Genomic DNA, 24,153 nt, shown 5'->3' with positions numbered 1-24,153 from the left:
TTATCAAAAAGGAAAGTTTTAAGCCTACTCTTTTTTGCAGCAGAAGTTCAGTACAGGCTCCTGGTTCAAGTGTAATCAAATAATTAAATCAGTGGTGTACAGCAGAAAAGGAAGAGATGTTGTGTATTGTCTGAATGATTACTCAATACAACAAATTGAACATTAATATTTAGATTGTTCATCAAAATTGAGTTTTTAAAGATCCTCTCCAGACATATTTTAAGATGTATGTAAAATAATACTTTGAATAATAATTTGTGTCTAATATTGTGTTTCCACCAAACAAAAGTTAAATTATCTTGTTAAAATCCTTAAAAATGACATCTGGTCCTTCTCCCTCATTGAAACTTCCAGAATCTAGAAATGTGCAAATATATTTCATCTCAAAAGTTTAACAGCTGGACACAAGATGTCTCCTACCTCACTGTAAAGTCCATTCTCAGTATTTGTGTAACACGTCCTCATATCGAAACAGCAGAATAGGTCTGTTTGCAATGACTCCCAAAACAACATATATGAGTGTTTTCATCACCCTCTATAATTGGTCAGGACCACATAGGTTGATTGTACCTGCACTCCAGAATGACCCATAGGAGCATTTTCAGAACGACCCATAGGAATGTAATATGACGCTTCAAAATCATTACAAATCACTGTTGAAAAAAAAAAGGTTTTATGGTGTGACAACATTGTGGTTAAGGTCTGGTTAGTTTTAGGCACAAAAACCACTTGGTTAGGGTTAGGGATAGATCATCATGGTTTGATCTAAATGATGAAACATGGTTTATACTTCCTTAAAGTTATGCAACCTTTATTGTCTTGGCAATAGTTAACACCGCAACATTACAGTTTTAAAAAACTGAATAGTGAACAGAACAAACTGAATAGAAAAGAACAGTGGTCTCCTGCAGCAGGGTCCACTTTTTGCCATCTAACCATCCAGCCATCCACCCAACCCGCCTCCTCCTAATGAGGCAAAATCATTTCATCAAGTCCCCTTATATTGACGTCATCTGAACTGCGTCACTTCCCCGGGTCATAATTACTATGGCCACTAGATGACATAAACATAACTATAGGTCGTTTTGGCCAACCTGAATTTTAGACCTATACTGTTGTTTTTCTTGTGAGGACGGACTGGTATGTGCACTTTGGTTTCCTCATCACACTTATGTGAGTTGAATGTTGGGCCAGAATTGGCTTCTACTACTGCTTGTGATTTGTCAGAAATCACGCTCATAGGCCCACCCCTTAAAACTGGATTTTCAATGAACACAGAGAAACTTTCCACTTTCAGCAGATGGATGTGAAAACAGCCTTCCAGTGTCAAACTGCACATACATTATTCTGCAAAGTGAAGCTCAAACATCCGACTGTAGGAACAAGAAGCAAAACACATTTTTGAGTGGAGGGGTACTTAAAAAAATACAATTTAAAAACTATGTTCAATCTTTATATTTTTTTTAATGAGGAAGGGAACTTGACTATTTTGACAAATAATCTAATGAGAGGGTTGTTTTCCTAATGCATTGGCTCTATATGCTATTATACTTGATTCTCATGGTGGCACATGACTGACAACAGTCAGTATTTATGTTTATCATATATTTTCTAAAGATGTTTTTTCAGCTCTATTTTTTTAAGTTCTTCAGCTCCATGTATTTAGCTGCTGGTGTTTGGCCTAAACCAGTTCTGAATATTGAATATTTTCACAGCCTTGCTCAGATGAGCAGCACTGCAGCCTTTTTTCCTCCCACATCTGACTCTAGTCACACTCAATGACAACAAGAACCTCCCTCATTTCATACCCAGTCCTCCGTCTGTGAAGCGTGTTCCTACCATCCATTGTCCCCGCATTAACCGTAGGCTAGCATAAAAGTAATTGGAAAGTGATGCGAGCCAAAGCTTCAATTAATGCACCACCAAAGTCCCCGTTCTGTGTAATCGGCAATAATGGTTTCATGTTTGGGAGGGCGTTTGGTCACTCGCATTCAGCACTCACCTCCTGACAGAGACTGTTAAACCCTGCTCAAAATCCCCACTCCACAGTAATCTTCATTTCAGTCATTTTCCTTCTTTCTCCATCTCTGATGACAGCTCCAGTGTCTTCGCATTGCTTGCAGTCAGATCGTGCGCCCGAGTGAACAGGAGGTGTAATTGACTACTGACAACTCAGCGACAGGATTCTTAATTATTACTCTAGGGTATGGTGGCTGGCTGGCCTGGGTTCAGCTCACTTACTGAGTATGCTAACAGAGTCATTTTCCTCTTCTCTGTGAATATTGAAATGCAGTTTTGTTCGGCGCAATTCCGCATCAGACCCCGAGACTTTGAATTTACAGGATGATTGCAAATGAAATGCATGTGCTGTTAGTGTAATGCTGCACAGATTTTACACAAGAGCACTGCGGGCTGTAGAAGTGGGTCTCTGGCACTACAACCATATCAATTACTGACCATATCAGTCCCACTACAACCTAGTGTATTAACAAGATATTATAGCTGTCCTTTGTTGGAATTCTTAGCTGATATACATGTTTGATTAGGGACTATTACTTAGAAATATATAATTTTTAGTCTCAAACATCCCTCCCAAATACAACAACATGGCACCTTTTGTTTCCTTTGCCTTTGTGTGTCAATACTTCATCTGCCCTTACAGTGATAAGACATTACACTGACGCTTCTGTTGCTACTAGTACTACACAAGAGCATAATTCCTCTGGTCCTTGCCTGTTTGTGCCTGCACTGGGCCTGCTCAGTGTGATAGAGCAGAGTAAAGAGGGTGAGCATTGCTTTGTGCTGCAGTCTGTATCTTTTGTGCGGGTGGATATGGAAGAGGGCGTGAAACAATTGGACAAAATGGCCCTAATGTGCTTAAAGAATCTTCTGTCTTTAATCAAAGCTCACACACATGCACCACAAAGGCAGACAGAGCAAACCCAATTCTCCGCTGCTTCTGCCGAGTGACTGTTCCTCTCCTGGCTGCAGTGCTTCTCTTCTCTGTGCTGAAAATCAGGATCAGGTTGGCTTTGTGGGGTTTTTTTCTCAACTGTCATTCCCACAGATTCATTGCCTCATCTGCTAAGAAAGGGACAACAGGGATTTGGCTTTAAGAGCAGACAGCAAAGTGTAACTTTGTATTTGTGTTGTCGTGATTGTATTCCATTGTGTGATCTCTCAATCCACTCAGAAGTCATGAGTTGCCAGCAACCTTTTCCACATATTCCTCATGTCCCCAAAACTAGCTGGAGTTAAATGGAAATGCAGTCATAATCAAAACTAAACTGACTGTTGCTCAGCCCCTTCTCCTAACAGAGATTACTTAGCTTAGCAACTAACTAGACACGGCAGGCCTGTCAAGCTTTGGATTTCTTGACATCTGCTCTGCTTTTCTCAACATCAGAAAACAACAGCAAAAGTGTAAGGAATAGATTAAACTGTGTCTGCTCTTACATCAGCTGCAACCATTAGCATGTCTGGCTTATTAGCTTACTACCTACGCTACAGTAGTAATGTGGTGTTACTTCCAAGGGAAAGAGTATCATTAACTTCATTATGGTGGGGTTATTTTAAAGAGAAACTGACGATTTTCAACCAGCACTACACTATAATATAATGTAATACAATATAATATAATGTTGACAAAATAAAATCAAACTTAGTAAAGTTAAATCATTTAGAATAAAAACAATGAGGATCGATGATTAGTCATTAGGTACACACATTCACAGCTCATTCATGTCTGTCTGGCTGATGATTGGTCCATTGAACGTGCTGCTGCTCTGTCCCACCCACTGAACAGTCAGTCCAGCGAGCCACATCAGTGCTCATTCATTGAGAAATACTGGTGACTCCCTTCAAGGAGAGGAGTTAAGGTCCATCCAAAAAGTCACTAGATATGTTGCTAACCACTTTTTTGAAAATCGTGCCTGCCTTGTGATGATGGTCAGAGAGAATGGGAACGGAAACAGAAAACTCTGTGCTGCAACAAACTTCACTGTGTTTTGGTAAACCTGACTTTGTTTTCTGACAGAATATTATATCAAACTTTTCCAACTCTGAATACAGAACAACAGTGACTGTGTGTTACCTATAACTTGCAGGCAGCTGCATTCAGCTTTGACCACAATCTGGTGTAGGTACCAGATCGGCTCGGCCTGCCAGATCAGTCCAGGGTCCTAGTTGTGTGTTCTGCAGAGTAATGATGATGTACTTCCTTGTGTTCTGTTTGTTAGCTAATGTTAGCTATGTTAGCTAACATTAACTAACTAACTAATCTAACTTAAGAATATTGTCCTTTACAAAATGCCACAAGCTGTCTTGGTATGGAGAATTTATCCGTTTTTCAGGTTTTAGTATACATCCATGCTACAGCTAAGTGGTGCGCTGCCAAAACGTTCCAGGTGGAACTCATGCTCTCGAATTATTGTTTTGCCCGTCTTGAGTAAGTGGATTTTTTAACTATTTTAACAGTAATTGTTTGGGTGGTAGCGTATTCCTCGTACGATTGCATGCATCGAATTGTAATGTCCATACTGTGACGGTTCAGGATGAATACATGGTTCTAGGAGAGACTTTTTATCAGGATATTATATTAAGAGACAGTTGGTAGAAGATTTGAATTTTGGAGACACAACTGAGGTTTCCTCTGTCACGACAGCATTCTACTGATTTGTCACAGTTTTGCAGCATTTTTGCCTTACTGAAATCCACTTATGGGTTGTACATGGAATTTGTTGCAATTTTTCTAATATATAATGGAGCATCCCATGTCCAAGACTGCAGCAGTACATTTATGCCCAGTACAGAATTAAATAAAGAATTTTAAAAAATTAAAAAAATCTTGTGTACAGATGGGTCACTGTCTACATTAAATATATTAAACATATCAAAAATCTACATTAAAAATATCGATCTGATATTGTATGAGTAAAATATCTATAGAAAGGTGTATTTTTTAGATGTAAATATTGGAATTAATATTTGTTCTAACAAATATTAGTCATAAACTGCAGCAAGACATTTATTAACACATACACACACACACACACATATATATATACATTGTGATATGAAATAATTACATGTGACGTTTGACATTATCATTTTATTAAATGATCTCTTTCTTATTTGCTCCATTTGCTCATTTAAATGGTAGTCTGCGGCGCCAACACACAGCATCCATACATTTTCCAACATACAGCCAATCATAATGTGTGACATCATCTTTAAACGCAGGACCCCGAGCTGATCTGCACCAGTCTGGCTCATCGTTGTCCAAAATAGGTAAAAGAAACTGTTTGCTTGCAAACCATTTTGATATATCAAGACTCAATGAGGAATTGTTTCTTTATGAAAAGCCCTGTTCATTACTTGTACATTCTCAGTGTTTTCTTTCTCTGTGTGGAAGCTGGTCCTGAATGCTATCACACGTTAGGCTAACGTTAGCAGCTCTGTCCTACTCTTTATCAGATTTGGGAGAATTTACACTCTGTGCGCAGTGTTACTCAAGATACCATTACATTTGCCAAACATGATAAGTCCTCATCCTAAAGCTAACTTCTCTTGTGATGTTAAAAGTGAAAACATCCTGTTTAAAAATATGAACAAGTAGGGTTACAAGCTAAGCAGCCACACACAGTTATGTTAGAATGATATAATAGTTAGTGCTGTGAAGTCTTAGTGTTTGTGTTGTCTCAGTATACCCGGGTCTGGACTACTAAATGTATAGAGTATTTTGAGTTTTCCAGTACTGGGTGTTGTGCACCTCTCAGGCCACTAGAGTTCAGAACACTCTAACAGAATATGCAGGTATCAAGTAGAAGAAAAGCAATTATTATTCATTACCCTCCCAAAATATTGGGCTGTCCGCTGCATAAAGTTTTTTACTTAACTGTGATAAATGTGTTGATGCTACGTGTTATTTTTTTAACAGTAAATAAAGAAAAATCTACCCGCTCGTATGTATGTTGTATCGTGATATTAGCAGAAATAAGAAATGACCTTGAGACAATAAAGGTATTTAAATCAAAGTGCAAAATAATTATGAACACTAACAGGCACTAAAGTAGTCTAACTATCAACTAAACTGCAGCAGAGTCTCTACGAAGTCTGTAGGCTGAAAGCTCTCAAGCAGTCACTTCGGTATTCTTCGGCATATGGGCAGCAGTTCGCAATATATGGGAGGTGTCGAGGGCAGCGAGTATGTACGAGAGCTGGTATCAGTATCAGCCGAGCAGAGTTGAGTCTAGTATATGAATTTGGAACAGTCTCAGCAGTGAATGCGTATAACTACGTTATATATTGAGTCTGTTTTTTTCTTTGTCTGTCTGAAATCAAGGACCCAATGTTTCAAAAATTACTATGAATTTTGACTGTTAAACCTACCACCGTTATCACTGTAAACTGCATATGTGCTGACAAGCGTAGCACCAGTAACTAAGAGGGCAAGGCTTAGTGAACAGTCATCTGTGACTTTCCGTGTATTAAGGCGTTGTTTATGATCATCGGGCACAGTTCATGGGGTTTTAGTGATTATCACATGGCCCACTGACATCAAATTTCTTTATTCCCGGTTCTGCCTATCCAGCACAGTTAAGAGATCAAGAGAGTGATCAGAAATGGCAGCTCATCTCATCTGTAATTTGATGATGAAATAGATGGGAATGAAAGGGAAAAAAAGAGAGCATACCTGGGAGCGTAAAAAAGCATGACGGTTGCTTCATGACCGCTCCTCTTGCCCTTAGTGTAACATTCAGGGGAAGAGTGTCCCTTTGTTATCGCCCCCCCTCTCCCTGGCAATTATCACAAACTCCACTTCCCCTGCCCTCCGGAGCCCAGAGAACTGAGCGGCCGGAGTGGGAGAATAGCTACATTTATAATTTTTTTTCTTCTCTTTCCATAGATTAATTTTCTAGGAAGCCCTGTCACTGCTGTACAGGAAAGCGGAGGGTGAGGAATAGAGTGTAAAAAGGGGGAGGGGGGGCGGGGTTGGAGAGATTGGGGCTACAGTGCACAAGCCTTCTCGCTTTTTCGTTTTCTTTTTTTTTTTTTTTTTTTTTTCCTTGACAGATCATTTTCCATGCAGGGGTATCAGGGGGTCTGGCCGATAATTGGCATGCAGATTGCAGCTGATGGCGTCCCGCAACAGAAGAAAAGAACTGGCTAGTTAGAATAATGAGCCAGCCTGCCTGATGGATGGGCGAGGGAGGAGGTCATACAAAATGTTTCAGACACAATTCCTTACCCCCCCTCCTCCTCCCAACCGCACCGCTACCTGCACCTCCCATTTTTATTTTTCTATTTTTCACAAAGCCCTGATATTTCATTATTTCCTCCTCTCTCCACCCTTCTCGGGCAATGAAAGCGTCCGATCTTCCTCTTTCTTCCCCTCTCCTTTTATTTATTTTTTCTCCCCAGCCCAGCTGTGAACACTCTCATTGCACTATGCAGAATTGTCTGCATATAGGTAGGGCACAGTGACAGTACAGTTTTGGGTACGCGAAGCCTCTAAAATGTCACAACTCATTAGGAGCTTGACACCCTTAAGAGACTCTAGTGTTTTAATTACAGTAAAGGAGTTAATTACTGGCCTCTCAATGGATTTCTGTTTCTCACCCTGTGCTACTGTAGCTAGGAGAGTCCAAGTTTCAAATACAGGAAGTAGACCTAAATATAATGACTGACATGTTAAGAAATGTATGGAATGTACTTATTGTTGCAAACTTTTAATAGGATTTGCATGTGGGATGGGTTTGAATCTATAGTGCTTTCACTTGATTGTTATTCTTATGGACCATTTTGAGGAAAATGTTGCATTGGAAAACATTGTGATAACACATTAATGTACATATATTAGCCATGATAGATATGTAAAAGACTGTTTTATTTGTAAAATAACAGTAAATTTACCTTTGGTTTCTACAAAAGTAAAAAAAATAAAAAAGACTCATTCAGATTTTAGGTTGACTTTTAGCACAGCTCCTCTCTTTGGGAGTTTTTGCTAATGGTAGATCTGTACTGTAGGCCTTCCCTCCAGAAAGCTTGTTTTACCTCTCCACCACCCTCAGGGTTGCATTTTATTGTGAATTCCTCTAATCCCTGCAGCTTTACAGATCATTAACCCAGACTGTCATTTTAGACTGCACGTCACTGTGCTTTTGATCTACCTTCCAGGTCAGGTAGCTATGCAGAGGAATTATAATAGCCTGTAAATGTTATTAAGTACCTTGTTGTGCATATGAGGATCAGGCACTTTTGCTTGTTTTGTCTGTTTTGCTGATTGATTGTTACTGCTGCCGTTGGAGCTCCACCCAAGAGTGCAATTATATGTTTTAGGAAATTATAAAGTCAACGTTAGAGTTTCAATATGAGAAAACTACAGCTTGTCTTAAAGTGGAAACTTTTCAACTCTCTCTCTCTCTTAGCTACCGTAGCTAACGGGAAGAAAACCCTCTAGAAATCAAAAGACAAGTTTATTCAGGTAGTATACTCAATGTAACTAAAATGTAGCGTATGCAGATATAAGTAGTGTCTCATCAGATTTGACTGTGCAATATTCCACATTTATCATGTAGCAATAAGACAACAAAAAGAGGTTGGCCACTTAAATTATTACGATATATAGCTACCAATAGTTGCTGGGGAAAACAAAAGCACTATCCTCTTCCTTTTTTGGTTGCGCAGTGGTTGACGTACTTCCTTTGTGCTGTAAATCGAGGCTTCATTTTCCCGGGAGATCGTACCTGGTGGCAGACAGAAGTGCACAGGGAAAGTGAGGCATATAGGGAACCAATCTAAATGCAGATGGTGCCATTATTCTATAACTATTACATTGTGCAATCAACATTTACTTCATACTGATAAATTAAAGCAAATAGTAGTTTCTAAATTAGATTTTTTGATAAATGTTTGATACTTAAAATGTATTGATTTATTTGAGTATTTATGGTATTGCTACATTGCTGCCCTAATTACTACATGATTCCTAAAAAGAATAAACTAATCACAAATCAGATATCTGACCAAAAATGATCCCGCTTAAATGTGTGAGTTTTATTACTTTTGTCAGTGTAGCTTTAAAACTAAAAGGCAAAGTCTGCTTCTTTGATACATGTGTAGCTATGGGGGGCATCATCACCTCTTCCTCTGACACCTTTTCTTTGAATTTAAGCAACTTCTTGGGTCACCAGGTTGAATTGAGAAGTTGTTTCTTGTGTTAGTAAAGTGAAACAAACTAGGTATGAAAATAACAATATTTTCTTTATTAATTCTTTTGTGGATTAATTGTCTTGTCAATATTTCAGTTTACTGTCATATATGACAAAGAAAAGCATCAAATCCTCACACCTGAGAAGCTGAAACTAGCATATGTTTGGCATTTTTTGCCTAAAATATGGAATATGGAATTATTATATCAAAATAGTACAAAATAGACAAATTTTCTGTCAATCTGGCAACTTTACCTATTTGCCAAACACAGAAAACACCATACTTTGTCCCAATTCCATAGTTCATAATAATTGTATACAAATCAATTTATACTAATATCAAACTATTTTTGCAGTTAGTATTAAAAAAATAATCCACATTTTTTACTTTCATTTTGATCAAAGTGCACATGTAGAATGTCTCTGTCTATGAAATCTTATGAAGAAAAGCAAAATGTCTTCTTTGAGCAGTCTCACCACAATCTGCATCTTTCTTTTACTTTTGAGAGTATCTCTTCCATTTCCTTTGTGTGTTGCATTGTGGGAGGATAGTGTCCATCAACAGCATATTCAAATATTGAGTGTTTAGTATGAATAATGACTTTTCAGTGTACTTAGTTCTCTAACTCACAGTACACAGGCAGGACCCCTTAAAGTTAGTATGTAGTCCGGAAATTGGGACACTACAGACTGGTCCGTTAAATTTAATTTTTAAATGCTTTATGGATCTGCAAATTTTGGGAGAAAGGTGAGCATGCTGGTAGACTGCCGTAAAAACAGGAGGTCAGGTCACAAGAGTTTCATTCTCTCATCAAAATCACTGACACATTAAACACAAACAGCTCTACTATTGTGGACGAATCATCGAAAATAAAAAAGTTTAACACTGCGAAAGCAAAAATCTCGTCATGGTTGGATCAAGTTCTGTGGCTGCAGCAGCTCTCCCAGCAGCTCTGCAAGCTTAATCTCACTTGCACCCTCATCAACACAACACAGAAGGGAACAAATTTACTGTTTCATCCTCATTCTTCCAGGCACGCTAAGGAGCTGTATACAGTACACACCAGATCAAAGCCTTAATTGAAAAATAATTATAGGTACTTAATCATAGAAAGCACTGGGCTAATTGAAGTGAAAACAAGGAGGCAAACGCAGACCCTCAGAATCGTGGCAGAAAGAGGATATTGTAAAAGCTTCTCCTTCAATCCCCATTGTCTTCCAGATTAAATAGGAGAGGGCTATTAGCAGAGTTAATTGGCTCTCTAATTTAGATCTCGCCCCACTGAAAGCATAACGGATGCGAGCCTGTCGACCAATGATGTGTGCACTCTGTCACACTGTCCTGCTGGACTGTGATTGGTTAATTGCTCAGGGATTTTTGAAGTTTTCTCTCATTCTTCAAATGTAACAGATTTGCGGGGGCTGCATTCATCTCCCTGGCTGCCCAGGTAGTACTCATTGTTTGGATGTTTGAAGTGGGTGAAAGTGGGAACTCCTGTGACTCATTTGCCACTCGGTCTGCTTTCTGGCTTGCATTAAACTTGTTCTCAACTAAATGTTATAACACTGTTAATTCATACAGATTTCTGTCACATGCACCCTTTGAGGTCACTACTTACAGGATACACAGAATAACTATGTCCTGAAATCCTGATTGTCCTCCTCCTGACCTGCTCATATTTTGCAAAAGTTCCTGATGCCCTCAGAGAAATAACACATTGACTCTAGGCCTTGTTCCATGAAAGGCCTTCTTATCACACTCCCAGCAAGTTTGCTCCCTGCCGTGACAGCCGCCTGTGTTCTCTGCACTCACTCTGCCCTCTAGTGTCCGTCAGGCAGCAGTGCACTGATTACTGAATAAAAATCCATTTAGACACCCAAAAGGTGGAAGAAAGTAAATTGCCCATTTTTCTACCATTTTCAGAGACAGCCTTTCATCATTTCAGCACATCTCTTTCTAGTGTTTTCTTATTGTAGCCTGAGTGGTAATGGAGCTCTTGACTGGAGTTCAAAATAGAAGTTGGTGTGGAAATTTCTTTCAAGGTCTGTCACCCAAACTTTTTTAACAAAATCAGAGAAAATGACAGCAGATTATGCTACATGAAGCATTTACTGTTTGTGGGACTGCAGCAAGGAGGACTCACTTTCAAATTTTAACCCCTTGATATAATATATTTTCTCATTTTGCTTCCAGTGAAGAAGCCTTAAAGCTGCTCTAATCAATATTTTTAGCAATTAGCCATGTTAGCAGCATGGCTCTCGGGGTGGCAATGTCAGTCAGTCTGTATGTTGGCTGGTCAGTCCACCACTTTAGTGCAGCCTGAAATATCTCTACAACTATTTGATGGATTGGGATAAAAATTTGTAGACATTCATGTGGGAGAATGAATCCTTATAACCATGGTGATCCTTTGACTCTTTCCTATATGTAGCACCACCAGCAGTTCAGCATTTTCACTTATCTCAACATCTGCTGGATGGACTGGCACACAATTTGTACAGATATTTCATGGTTCCCAGATGATTTATCCTTCTGACTTTGGTGATCCCCTGACTTTTCTTCTAGTGCCACCATGTGGTTAACATTTATGTTTTTTAGTGAAATGTCTTCACAACAGTTGGATGGATTGCCATGAAATTAGCTACTCACTTTCATGTCCCCCTCAAAATGAATAGTGATAACTTTAACGATCCCCCGACTTTTCATCTCGTGCCATCATCAGGTAAGATTTCAGTTTGTCTAATAATTTTGTTTATAACCAAATACCTGCAAAATTGACATTCCCATCAGCCTGAGTTGTACTTTGTGTTTTGTGCTAATTAGCAAATGTTAGCATGCTAACATGCTAAACTACGATGAACAGGATAAACATTACATTTGCTTCACATCCTGTTAGCATGCCAATGATAATATTTAGCTCAGCCTTACTCAGCAGCTAACATGGTTATAAACAGACTTCACAATCTTTGAGGTATCTTATCCTTACAAAACACACAACCACATCTGACACCAGCTTAAACACCATCTCAAAACATCCAAATATTGTGTAGTTGTGATAAATTGCTGTAAATACTGTAAACAAATCAGACCATGGGTGAGATTAACCTGACACAATCAATATAATGATCAGTCAATCAACATAAAATTAATTAACTATTTGATCAGTGATTAATTGTAAAAATGTCTATTCTCTATTTCCAGCTTCTCCAGTGTGGGTCTCATTTGTTGTTGATAATGTAATGTTTTAAATACATTTTATACTTATGTCTAAATGCTTCACATGGGCACAAATGCAATGCAGATTACATCAAATATTTCTGTGTTGCTGAACATATACATGTTCAACACATGTTCAGCAAGAGTAAATGGAAGGTACTGTATGCACAAGTAGGTGCACAAGGTTTTATATTTGGAGATTGGGAACTGTTCTATCTTTTAACTGTTTTAGAATCTGTGCATTATTATTGAAATAATGAAACAATCATGATGTTCCCTCTTAAGCGCACACAGGGAAGAATTAAAGTGAAGTAGCCATTTGTTGATAACAGCTCAAAAAACTAAAGGTTGTATTGTGATGATTGTAACCAGGCAAAACAATGAAGGTAATATCCTCATTTAGCATTCTTTTATTCATATTTTCTTTTCCTCCCAAACAAGTTCCTTTGGCCTGCCATAGAATTTGCTGATCTTTTTCAGTTGGCGCTACTAACTTTGACAGGTTCAGTAGGTGACCCATCAGTGGCTGATGTCTCCTCAGTTGAACCAGTTCTAGGTTTCCTCTTCATCTGGGCGGGTTGTACTTAAACTCCAACAGGTGCTGCTTCATCAGTTAAGAGCAGCTGAGCCTGTGCCATTTAATAAAGGATGGGTGGAGCACCTTAAACTTTGGGCTCTTCCTCAGCCTCACTGTCAGTTCCTCTTTGAAGTTGTCCGTAGGGTAGACCAGCATTTTATCAAATGAGTTGTCCATACTGAATAAAACATGCCACTCAATTAATAAATTAGTCAGTTGAATCAGTAAACAAATCTGTCCTTTCATCCAATCATGCATACTGATACCAGACACACAGTCACTCAATACAAGCTGGTGTCCATCTCATTAACCAGATGAGCCACTGAGACAAATGGGTCCTTGAGAGCCTTCTCAGGAGTGATCCTCTGCTCAGGGTCAGAGTGCAGAAGACATTTCAGGAAGCCCACAAATGCTCTCCAATCTTCTAACTGAGTCAGCTCCTACATCTCTGGGTGAGGATAGATTTAAAACAAAATACATCTCAGTTCAGTTTATTTTCCTCCTGTCCCCAGCAGACAGAGAAAATCAGTATGAATTCATTCTTCACTCATGAAATGGACCACTTACTGTTATCAAGTAATTCAGACTTTTGAAAGATGTGTTAATGAGTTGTTTTCCAATGAGGAGATAAAATAATGTGAACCACTCAGCAAAGGTATAACAAGGTTTAAATACCTTCTGCCACTATTTAAGGTAGTCCCAGTGCCGGTTCACCTTGAAGAACTGCTTTCCAGCAAAGAGAGGGTGGTCAGCTGGCTGGCTCAGAATCTCAACGATGCTCCTTATCTGGAGAGAAAATGTACAACATTCTAGGTCAAGTCTCTGAACAGGTTCAGACATCTGTCTCAGACGGTTTGTCACAATCTGCGAAATCAAATCTAGATATATTTGGTTACTTACCATCCGGTACTTGCAGTTTACCGCAAACAGCTGATTGGCAAGACACAAGAATGTGACTTCTGGTGCCCTGTTTGGAGCGTATGTAAGAACTAGAAGAGCTATTATGTACATTCGCAAATTAAGCACATGTATGGAAAATTTACACAAACTCTGCTGGATCCTTTACAGCTGAAACACAAAACTACAAACATGTTCAAAGATGAGTTTTGCAGATTGAACCTACCTGAATGAAAAAGAGGCTGAATTTTCATGCCAGAGGCAGTAAGGGACACCCCAAAGTCTCTTCATTTAAATCTGAAGGGCCTGCCCTGATGGTTCATCAGCATTATATTATCTGGCTTCAGGCTTCTGTTTTAAATATTTTAACACATTACTCAACTGGCTGAGCATGTTTCCATTACTTATTAACAGACTGATGAAAGGCACATCTTTACCTGATGTGCTATAGGCCATATCTCACTGAGAGACAGTGGCTTCCAGCATCTGTCCACAAATAGCTGATAAAGACTCCTGTCTAGCATTTCAAAAGCTAGACAGGTTTGTCCTCAATGCTCGAACTTTTTTAAAAAAAATGCACCACATTCTTTTTGATGGGGTCAAGAATACATGCAACTTCGAGCATGTCGATCTGTGGAGAAAATGGAAAAAAATTACATACAAGTGACACAGCATGGTAACAGCAATTCATTTAATAAACAACGAAACAAAATCTAAGCAGGTAATTAGTCAAAAAGTCTAAAAAACTTCAATGATATACCTCTGTTTTAGCAATCAGGGTTAAGAATCTTGAGGGCCATGTTTTGCTCTGTGGTCAAATTCAGACATTTGGCAACTCTGTTGAAGCATCTTTCGCTGTTGAAGCACAGAATGAGGTAGCAACTTGTGTTGCTGCACAATATATCATGCTCAAAGTGTTCCACTTTCCTCTGCAACTGGTGACAGAGATGCTGGAAGCTGAGAGGAAAAGGAGAATATGTGAAGGTCACAACATGGAGTCAGTGGGGGTCATTCAGTCAACACATATGCAAAAATGTAGCAATGTTGGTAGTCAGTTTTCGGATCAATGTTAAGTAGCACATGCAGATGCTTAAGAAGTAATATAACAGTGACAGACTCAATTACAACAAGTACATATGTATTATCAGCAAAATGTACTTAAGGTATCAAAAGTAAAAGGACTCATTATGCAGACAGACTATCAGTGTTATATTATTATATATTATATTATAGTATTACTATTATTGATTGGTTGATGTGGAGCTAACTCAACAAATATATTTTCAGGTACTTAAATGTACTTTATAACAATGCATTAAATTTTATTATTGTTTTTATACAGTAGGTTTTCAAAATCTTAATCTGCAATCTAACTAGTAGTTTTAATTGTCAAATTAATGAAGTGAAGTAAAAACACTTTTCTCTGAGATGTAATGAAGCAGACACACAGAGCAGCATGCAATTTAGATACTCAGACTACAAGCACCAGTACAGCACTTAAGGAAAAAACGCAGTACAGTTTGATAATCAACCTGCTGTGTTTCTTTGTGCTTTCACTTCTATCTAGTTTTGTGATTTAGACAATACTAAAATGTTCTAATATAAAAATTATGATTATGAGAGAATCAAACGAAAGACTTCGGGTCTAAAGAACTAAATGATCTCTTCAATATAAGTTATTTTACAGTTTCTGTTTTACATTTCTAGTATAGCATAATGTTCTTTCAAATTCTTAGATGTGTGGGTCTGTTGCCCAGCAAAAAGCTTCTTCAGATAGTAATTATTAATCATTTTCAGTCATGAATTCCTACTGAAATATATTAATTTTAACCTTTTTTAATAAACACTTTATTGTCAAACCCACACCCGGTGTGGTCTGTAGAGTAACATTCTAGTAATAGCTGGACAGTTGGCAGTAAACATGCTAGCAGATTAGCTCGCTAGCAGTCATGCTAGCTGGGCTATCCCACGACCCGACCCTCGCCTTGCTGTTCATAGTTGTCCATTGAGTTTCCCAGACATTCTCCTCAGGAGTTGCTGTAGACTAAAACAGAGCTAAAAGGTGAGTGAATATTGGATGTACATTCACCAAGTGGACACAAATACAACTCCAAATGAAAGATAACGTTGCTTTTGGTCATCTCCACATGTTAATAGGCAACTGTTAGCTAACACATGCTGACACTTTGCCATATCAATTTTATAAGGTGATGGTGTGTTTTCAGCTTCTTGTGGTGCCCAAAAAATGCTAAATTTAGGATTAAAATGATTTTATTCCACATTGTGTGAGTACCATATTATATTCTTTTTCAGCTTGTGTTAAAGCTTGTGTTAGACCTATAACGTAACGTTACTGAGGGAAATATTCAAACCTAAGACTCCATTTCAGTTAACCAGTCCATCAGAGGAAATATTGCAGATGTCTTGTGCTTCATTTTATTCATTTTTATACATTTCTCCAAAATTCAGTCTGACATATTTGATATCCATGAAAACATTTAGATCCCCACTAGAGTTTAAAATAATTTTTGCTGGGTTTGAATAATGTTTGGCTGCACAGCATGAGTTTGTACTGACTTGCCTTCTGGTAGGCAGCCACTTGTTAACGGGTTAAACATTGATTTACTGCTTCTTACAGTACTTAAGGAAGCAGTCTTATTCAAGGCAAAACAAACATCTTTACAATGAATAAATCTTATGATTTTAGCTACTTGGCAAACACATTTGTGTGAGGTAGTTTCTCTTTTCATGTATATTTTCGTGGGCAGCTCACAGTAAGTAAACAGCGGCTCCTGCAGATGCTAGACAAGGTGTTTGCTGAAGGATCGGCCTGGGGGACAAATGGCTTTGCACAGCAGACAGCAAAAATCATTAGCGCAGTGTTACAAGTTACTGTTAATCAGGTTGCTGAGCGTATGTGTGTGTGTGTGTGTGAGAGAGAGAGAGTATGTGCCTTACTGGGTGGGTCATTTCAACAACTTTCACAATACTTTCATCAGTGATTTACTGTGCAAAGAGTGGCTTGAGTAGTCCTTCTTTAAACACAATTATTTTTATGGTAACAATTTGTGAAATTAATAGAAATGAGCTGTGGTTACTTTTCAGGTACACATATCTTTCCCATTTAAATCTCAAATTACTAAATAATAATGTAAAAATTAAGGTCCAACGAGAACGTTCAAAAGTGAATTATTTGTGTCTTGCAATGTGTCTTTGACCATCGGCATTAATTGATGAAATTAGTGTGGCATGAACATTTTAAATAATCATTATTATTCATGTTTTAAAAGCAAGAGCACTAAATGAAGTGGGGAAAATATCCAAACCTACAGTAAAACTTTTATAGATGTCTTCAGACACTTGACATTGATCTTTGAGTTTAGCAAAGACACAGAGTATGTGTGTTTATTATAGTGTAGCAGCACAGTCTGTGTGGCCCCAACCCAGTTTCGATTCAGCACTGGTGTCTCACATATTCTCCTTGACGTATCAGCCACAGGCAAATTGGTTTCAGTTCACAACAATCATATCAGTATTTACTTTTGCCTGACTGGCTGCTGGTGCCTTAACGATACAGAGCACAAACCCAAACAACAGTGTCATCTAGTATCGCTTAACACAGCCTGGCTGAGAAATAGAACAGTATTCAATCTGTTAATGTTAACTTTTTTTGCGAGTTGGACTTTTGCAATTTAGACAGACAGCAAAAATAATATTAGCAAAGATCATATTTACATATTGTATCTTGGCTGGTAATGCCCGATGCCATTGTGTTCAGATTTCCCATCATAAGGTTATGACTCAACCAAGATGTTGTAAACAGGTTACATGATTTTGTCAACCATTACAAAATAATAATAATGTCAGGAATTAAAGAAACATGAATGGCAGCTGAAGTTATTCAGCTTTTTTAAAAGCCCCTAAAGATTCAAACTTTGGGTATTTATTTATTTATATCTGGAGAAACAAACATCCTCAGGTATTATTGACTAAGGTTTTAATACTCAAAAACTAGGCTAATCTGCTGCAGACCTGTGTAGGTGTGGTTTGATCAGATTTGATTGACAGCAGTACAGCAGCATGGACAAACAACCTCACGATCACCATCAGATTTTGACCTCATTTACAGTCGTCATTTGAAGTCACGTGTCTTGTATCCGGATTAAATCTAGATGCAAGTTAATACACTTTTGTTTACATCTAGCCACATATATGCACCTCCGCTGGTCAGATCACAAATCTGATTGTAATCTGTCTTGTTTTCTCTGGCTGTGTGTAAATCAGAGTCGGCCCTACTCCTGTCCACAGCGTGGTGGGACTGTAATGCACCTGAAGCGGTTTGACAACTACCCAAAACACCTGGAAGAAAAGTTTGTAAATTTAGCAGTTTAATTGACTTGCCACAATAACAGCTTAGCTATCTAGCTGGCTAACAGCTATTTACGTATTTACACTTGGGAGGAGTAAAGATTACATATGAACAGACGATGCATTTACACTTTTTCAACATCTGGCTAGAATACTTCTCAAACCACCTTCACATGTGATGCAACAAGATTTCAAAAAATCTTGATTGTTTTTTGGATGCCACTTACTGTAGCTTGAAATCGAATGGCTATCCAGTCCATCTGAGATGTGTAAATGAAGTCTTTAATTCAAATATTGTGAAATCCTGATTGCTGAGGTATATGACACCTTTTTCCAATGGATTCAAAACAATGAAAATAGCCCAGACAAGAAAAAAAAGGAAATCTCTCTTGTGAAATAACCAAAACTGTTCTAACTTAAAGAAAATGGTGTGTTCATGTAGAACCCAACTGTTCAGAGTAGGAAACTGATTGATTGAGATTGAGAGGGATTCATTTTCAGGGCCTTTATTGAATTCAAAACAGCCAATAACAGTTTGAACCTTCAGTCCTAATATGGGGAATTTTTAATAAATCTACCAACAGTACACATAGCAGCAGCTGTACAATTATAATAGCAAAACTCTGTCCACATTCACTTTGTTAGACAGACCAATGGCTGAAGTATGATGATGGTGGTGGCCAACTGCATTTCCTCTCATTTGAGGTTTGTGACAAACACTATTTGCATTGAAAAAAATAAAGTGACTCCAAATGTTTAGCAGTTAGAGTTCATGTTCACCCTTTACTCAACGGGATCAGTAAGCAACATTAATCATATTTATCTGATAGAATATGCTCCACCCAACTTCTTCTGTTCATGACTGAGCTGTGTGCAAACAGTCAGGGTCATTGGTGAAGTCCTTCTTGACTTCACACCTGCTCGTATCATATTCAAACACACAGCGGAGGCGCTGACGAGAGGCCGTTAGCTTTTTAATCCAGAGTTTTTGAAACAAGATTTTCCACCAACAGATAAAAGACAGCATCATGGCAGCCACTCTCTGTCAGGTGATGGGCTTCTTCCTGGGTTTGTTAGGGTTGGCGGGAATAATCGCTGCAACGGGAATGGACCAGTGGGCGACAGAAGACCTTTTTGACAACCCTGTGACAGCTGTGTACTCGTATTCAGGCCTGTGGAGGTCCTGTGTCCGGCAGAGCTCCGGCTTCACAGAGTGCCGCCCTTATTTCACCATTCTGGGACTGCCAAGTATGTTTTCCTTTGTCATTTATAATAATATAATTGGTATAATTGGTTGAATGCAAAAAGTGACAAAATGTCAAATTACTAAATAATAATGTAAAATTTTTAAAGAATTTTTATGCTGTTTCTTTTTTGTGTTATACTGGAATGTGGGTTAAATATTGGGGAAAAAGTAAAATAAACAGTCATATCATTAAATTGGCATTGATATCAAACAATTTCGGTTGTTGATTGGAACATAATGATGAAAGGTCAGACCACACCCTCTATTACTAAGGGGTGGAAATTCTCATTGCAACCATTTCCCGAAACTGGGACAAAGACTCATGAAAATTTTAGGTAAACATCTGATAAGGCTCTTGTTCCTTGTTGAAGCATACATAATGATAAGCGGCAGCACACTCTGCCATTTCATGACTCCATGACATTGGTGGTAGCTTTCTTTGAGCGGGACATCTAAAATGGCTGCCTCAATGATTCAGCTAATAGGATTCATGTTGTCCGCATTGGGGCAATTCTTAATATCAGCTGCAACAGCAATGGACATGTGGAGCTTACAAGACCGGTCTTTTACGGTCGTAACAAATGTTTTCACCTATTCTGGTTTATGGAACTCGTGTGTAGGGACAGCATACGGTACAACACAGTGCAGGCCTTATTTTACCATCCTAGGACTGCCAGGTAAGAGAATTACAGTTAGACATATCGAATATTTCTCCTCAGGTTGGATTAGGAGAACATTTCCCAAATTACCTGGAAGGTACTTTAGAATATTTGGAAGGTTTTAGAGCAGATTTTCTCCTTTTCCCCCTCCATGAAAATGCAGTCGACGGCAGAAAAGATGGTGTCTCTCTGGAATCAAATGGAAATTTGATGAAACATCCAAAGCTTAGCTGAGCAAGCATAAGCTTTACCAGAGTGTTACACAATGTAAAGCACATTTCCACACTCTACTTAACAGCTGAATGTAGTGTTGAGCATATTGTATGAAAGGTTTTAAAGGCTTAAGTCTAATATAATACAGGTACAATATCTAAGGCCAATGGTATTTAGGTCAATATGTTTTACCACATGCTGACTTGATTTATGAGTTATTGTATGTGCTACTGCTGGAAAATAATGCCACTGCAGTTTTGTCTTAATTCACCTTTTCCTATTTAATTGAAAGTCAATGCTGCAGGTGTTTGAGTTTTTGTCTTTTAAAAAGCATATTGTTCATTGTTGATATACGTGGGCATCATTTAAACTGTTTTTTTTTTATTGGTGAAATACCCTCCTTTTTGGAGATTTGACAGCAGCAGTTTCCACAAGTTTAGATAACAATAACAATACTAATTATTATGATAACTTTATTTGTATAGCACCTTTCATACAAAAAATACAGCTCAAAATGCTTTACAGCAAAAGACCCAGCACCAAGTGCTTCACATTGTTGAGAACTCAGTAAGGAGTTTTGCTGTCATTATCAAGGATCATCTGTTAAAAAAGCAAGTTCAACATTTTGAAATGAGGATATCTCTTGTCTCTTTTTTCCTTTTAGGCTGCTGTTGTGTCTGACGATAGTGGCTTCTAAAATCTTTTTGTTGCTTTAGGTTGATGAAGATATTGGTGATTAAAAATTGTTTCTAGTGTCATGTGATTTAAAGTACATTGGAAGGGGTTAAAGAAGTACTCAGATCCTTTATTTTAGTAAAAGTAGGAGTAAGTCCTGTATGATATTGTTGAATATCAAAAGTATCCGTGATGCAGAATCACCCCTTTAAAAGGGTTATATTGTCATATATATATATATATATATATATGTGTGTGTGTGTGTGTGTGTGTGTGTGTGTGTGTGTGTGTGTGTATATATGTATATATATAACATTATATATACATATACATATATATATATATATATGTATATGTATACATAATGTTATGTTATGTTATGTTATGTTATTGGATTACCACTATTAGGGAATTAATGCGTAAACAACGTTTTATGTTGCTGCCGGTTGAGGTGATGCTACTGTCAACTACTTTATATCCTGTTAGCAAAATGCATCATGTTTTATTTGTTGATCATATATTCATATATTTTACATGTAAAGTCTTAACTAGTAAAGTAACAGCTTTAGTTACTAAAGCTGTCAAATAGTGGTACAATATTTCCTTCTGAAATGTAGTAGAACAGAAGTATAACACAGTTTAACAGTAACCATGCTTGAGTAAATGTATTTAGCTACTTTCTACCACTGTACATTGACAGGTTGCAAATCAATTTGATGAGAAGATAATATAATTATAAATTTTAATTTTAATCTAAATTGTATAACTTTGACTTTCAGCCCTGCTCCAAGCTGTCCGGGCCTTGATGATTGTTGGTATTATTCTTGGAGCCATTGGCTGTCTGATCGCCATATTTGCACTGAAGTGCTTGAAAATGGGGAACATGGAGGACAACGTCAAAGCCACAATGACTCTGACAGCTGGGATCATGGCTCTTCTTGCAGGTGCAGTAATGCTTTATTGATAATGTGTGCCTCTCACAACAAAATCACCTTGCAACGTTTTAATCTGTATTTTCAATTTTCAGGTGTCTGTGGCATTGCTGGTGTATCGGCCTTTGCTAATTTGATCGTGCAAAGTTTTCGGTTCACGACTTTTACCGAAGGCGGATTCAATTCGTTTGGAGGAGGGGGCATTGGTGGACTCTCAGGAGGTCTGACTCCAAGGTAAACATTCAAATTAAGAATGCATACTGTGACGTTTTAAATGCTAAAACAATTTCAATAATATTCCTGTCATTATCATCCACTTTCAGGTACACGTTTGGTCCCGCACTCTTCGTGGGTTGGATCGGTGGAGCTATCCTATTCATTGGAGGCATCATGATGTGTTTGGCATGCCGTGGAATGACTCCAGAGAAAAATCAACGGTACGTTCCATCAATGAAAGAAGCAATAACTAATTCTTGATCTTTTCTGACCATTAATGGGACCAATTGGAGTGCAGCAACTTTGACAGAACTTCCCTCCTCCTGTACCGTAAAGGAAACAAAATAAGAAAGCTGCTAAATACAGCAGAGATCCAACAGAAATGTCTACTAAGCATGCAAAATACTAGTGAAGACTAGTCCCTTTAAAACTTAAAATACACATACTCAGCAAAACTGTAAATGCAATGTCTTTTTGGTATGTGTATGCTTTCCGTAATGAAGAGTTGCAAAAGTTTACGATGCTGCTTTCAAAACAATACAATATTACATTTTTATTCTTCTCCTTGTCACAATTGGATGACGTTATGGATGTTATATTTTTTAAACTAGACTCTTTATCATTGTTCGTCTCTGTCTTTAATTTATAGTTGATTATTTTCTGATATTTCTCAGGTATGATGGGATGGCCTATAAAGCCGCCTCTCAACACACCATCTACAGGACTGACAACAGACCTCGGCCAGCTTACAATGATTCCTACAAGGCTCAGAGTATGGACGGAAGGCAGTCGAATCAGAGATTTGACTATGTGTAGAATAATTTCACTCTCACAAATACCTCTCTTTTATATTCTACAGCTCTGTGATGGTGCATGAGTTTTGCTCTTGTTTTTTCCTGAATTCATGGGAAGTGTGGTTATTTTTTATTTCTCTGTACCTAAAATTGGCAGAAATGCTAAACATTTAAGGCGTATTTTTCAAATATATTTTTCAGTAGCATCATATAATCATAATCATCAAATGCTGTTTTATGATTCACGTTGTATTATTTTGTCTTATTGTGTCAAATTAAAAAAAATGGAATGCTTATTTTGTCTGATAAGAAATTCACCACCACAACATTTAACATGAAATAAGGATAATGACAGAGAACTGAGAACATGGAGCCGCTTGCACCAGCTATTCTTTTGTTCAGACTTTGTCCAATTATAACATTTGGAGATGTACATATCACTAAATTAAAACGGCTTGCACCACACCAACTTACATAAAGATTATTTGTCACTAAATATTTCTATCAAGTAATTGCCCGGTGTTATTGTTGTGTAGCTAACTGAACCAACAGACAAAGTTAACGTTGCACTTATATGACCCATTTAGACTAAAGCTTAAAAGATAATATATTGTTGATATATTTGACCTGATGCTTGATCAAAATACTTTTAAATAATGTAACATTTAATGACTTTAAAATTCACAAAAATATCACAATATACCAAATTACAAAACATTATGCCAATAACATTAGCTTAAATGACCAAATATGCTACAGTTTGTGATGCTAAATTCCTATATTGCTTTTGATTCAAGTACAGATGTTTTTGCGCAACCGATTTACACTTTAGTCTTTACTAGCTAGCACATTACTGAGGTTTTAATGGTGCAACCCGATTCAGTAACTAGCGATAGTGGTTACAGGGAACTTAAGGAAGGACTTAACACACAATAGTAATGGATTTTAGAATAGCTAGTGCAACTCAATCCAATGTACAATTCGTTGTCTGCTTTATATATACTGTACATATGGCTATGTGAAAACATTATATTTTTAATCGAATTGACAGCTTTTATTCGCAATAGATTGCATTGTAGTTATGTTTTTTAGGAACACTGGCTGTTTCAAAATGTAATCCAAAAATGTAATGTGATTTAACAAACAA

General features: G+C 37.7%; 1 protein-coding gene and 2 long non-coding RNA genes across 13 annotated transcripts; 1 reads left to right on the top strand and 2 right to left on the bottom strand.

Annotated features, from left to right (window-relative positions):
- Positions 1-2,904: 2,904 nt before the first annotated feature.
- LOC121899820 lies at positions 2,905-10,942 on the bottom strand. 2 transcript variants are annotated; one of them, XR_006096786.1, is made up of 3 exons: positions 10,832-10,942; positions 8,634-8,747; positions 2,905-3,084 (listed from the first exon to the last, which is right to left on the bottom strand). It is a non-coding gene; the product is annotated as an uncharacterized LOC121899820 (long non-coding RNA). The 2 variants fall into 2 exon arrangements; XR_006096787.1 differs by having other exon boundaries at positions 2,905-3,081.
- Positions 10,943-11,091: 149 nt separating this feature from the next.
- On the top strand, positions 11,092-23,300 carry LOC121899818 (claudin-18-like). 10 transcript variants are annotated; one of them, XM_042415522.1, is made up of 7 exons: positions 11,092-11,255; positions 11,889-11,935; positions 19,349-19,519; positions 21,844-22,008; positions 22,092-22,230; positions 22,320-22,433; positions 22,887-23,300. In XM_042415522.1, the coding sequence occupies exons 3-7, from the start codon at positions 19,378-19,380 to the stop codon at positions 23,026-23,028; spliced, it is 702 nt and encodes a 233-aa protein (XP_042271456.1). In that variant the 5' UTR covers positions 11,092-11,255; positions 11,889-11,935; positions 19,349-19,377; the 3' UTR covers positions 23,029-23,300. The 10 variants fall into 10 exon arrangements, with proteins under 10 accessions (XP_042271456.1, XP_042271450.1, XP_042271458.1 ...); XM_042415516.1 differs by lacking the exon at positions 11,092-11,255 and having other exon boundaries at positions 11,802-11,935; XM_042415520.1 differs by lacking the exons at positions 11,092-11,255; positions 11,889-11,935 and adding an exon at positions 13,313-13,458.
- LOC121899819 lies at positions 13,366-15,444 on the bottom strand. Its single transcript, XR_006096785.1, has 6 exons — positions 14,664-15,444; positions 14,341-14,534; positions 14,130-14,254; positions 13,907-13,973; positions 13,682-13,792; positions 13,366-13,454 (listed from the first exon to the last, which is right to left on the bottom strand). It is a non-coding gene; the product is annotated as an uncharacterized LOC121899819 (long non-coding RNA).
- Positions 23,301-24,153: the final 853 nt, after the last annotated feature.

The sequence above is a fragment of the Thunnus maccoyii genome, chromosome 7 (assembly GCF_910596095.1).
Source record: "Thunnus maccoyii chromosome 7, fThuMac1.1, whole genome shotgun sequence".
NCBI classification, from domain to species: domain Eukaryota; kingdom Metazoa; phylum Chordata; class Actinopteri; order Scombriformes; family Scombridae; genus Thunnus; species Thunnus maccoyii.
This window is presented reverse-complemented; position numbering and strand designations above follow the sequence as displayed.

Excerpts from the sequence above, each read along its gene's own strand:
- LOC121899818 (XM_042415516.1), top strand. The coding sequence starts at position 11,845 with ATGAAATTAGCTACTCACTTTCATGTCCCCCTCAAAATGAATAGTGAT. Across the intron at positions 22,009-22,091 it reads GATCATGGCTCTTCTTGCAG|GTGTCTGTGGCATTGCTGGT; the intron begins GTGCAGTAATGC and ends TTCAATTTTCAG. Across the intron at positions 22,434-22,886 it reads ACTCCAGAGAAAAATCAACG|GTATGATGGGATGGCCTATA; the intron begins GTACGTTCCATC and ends GATATTTCTCAG.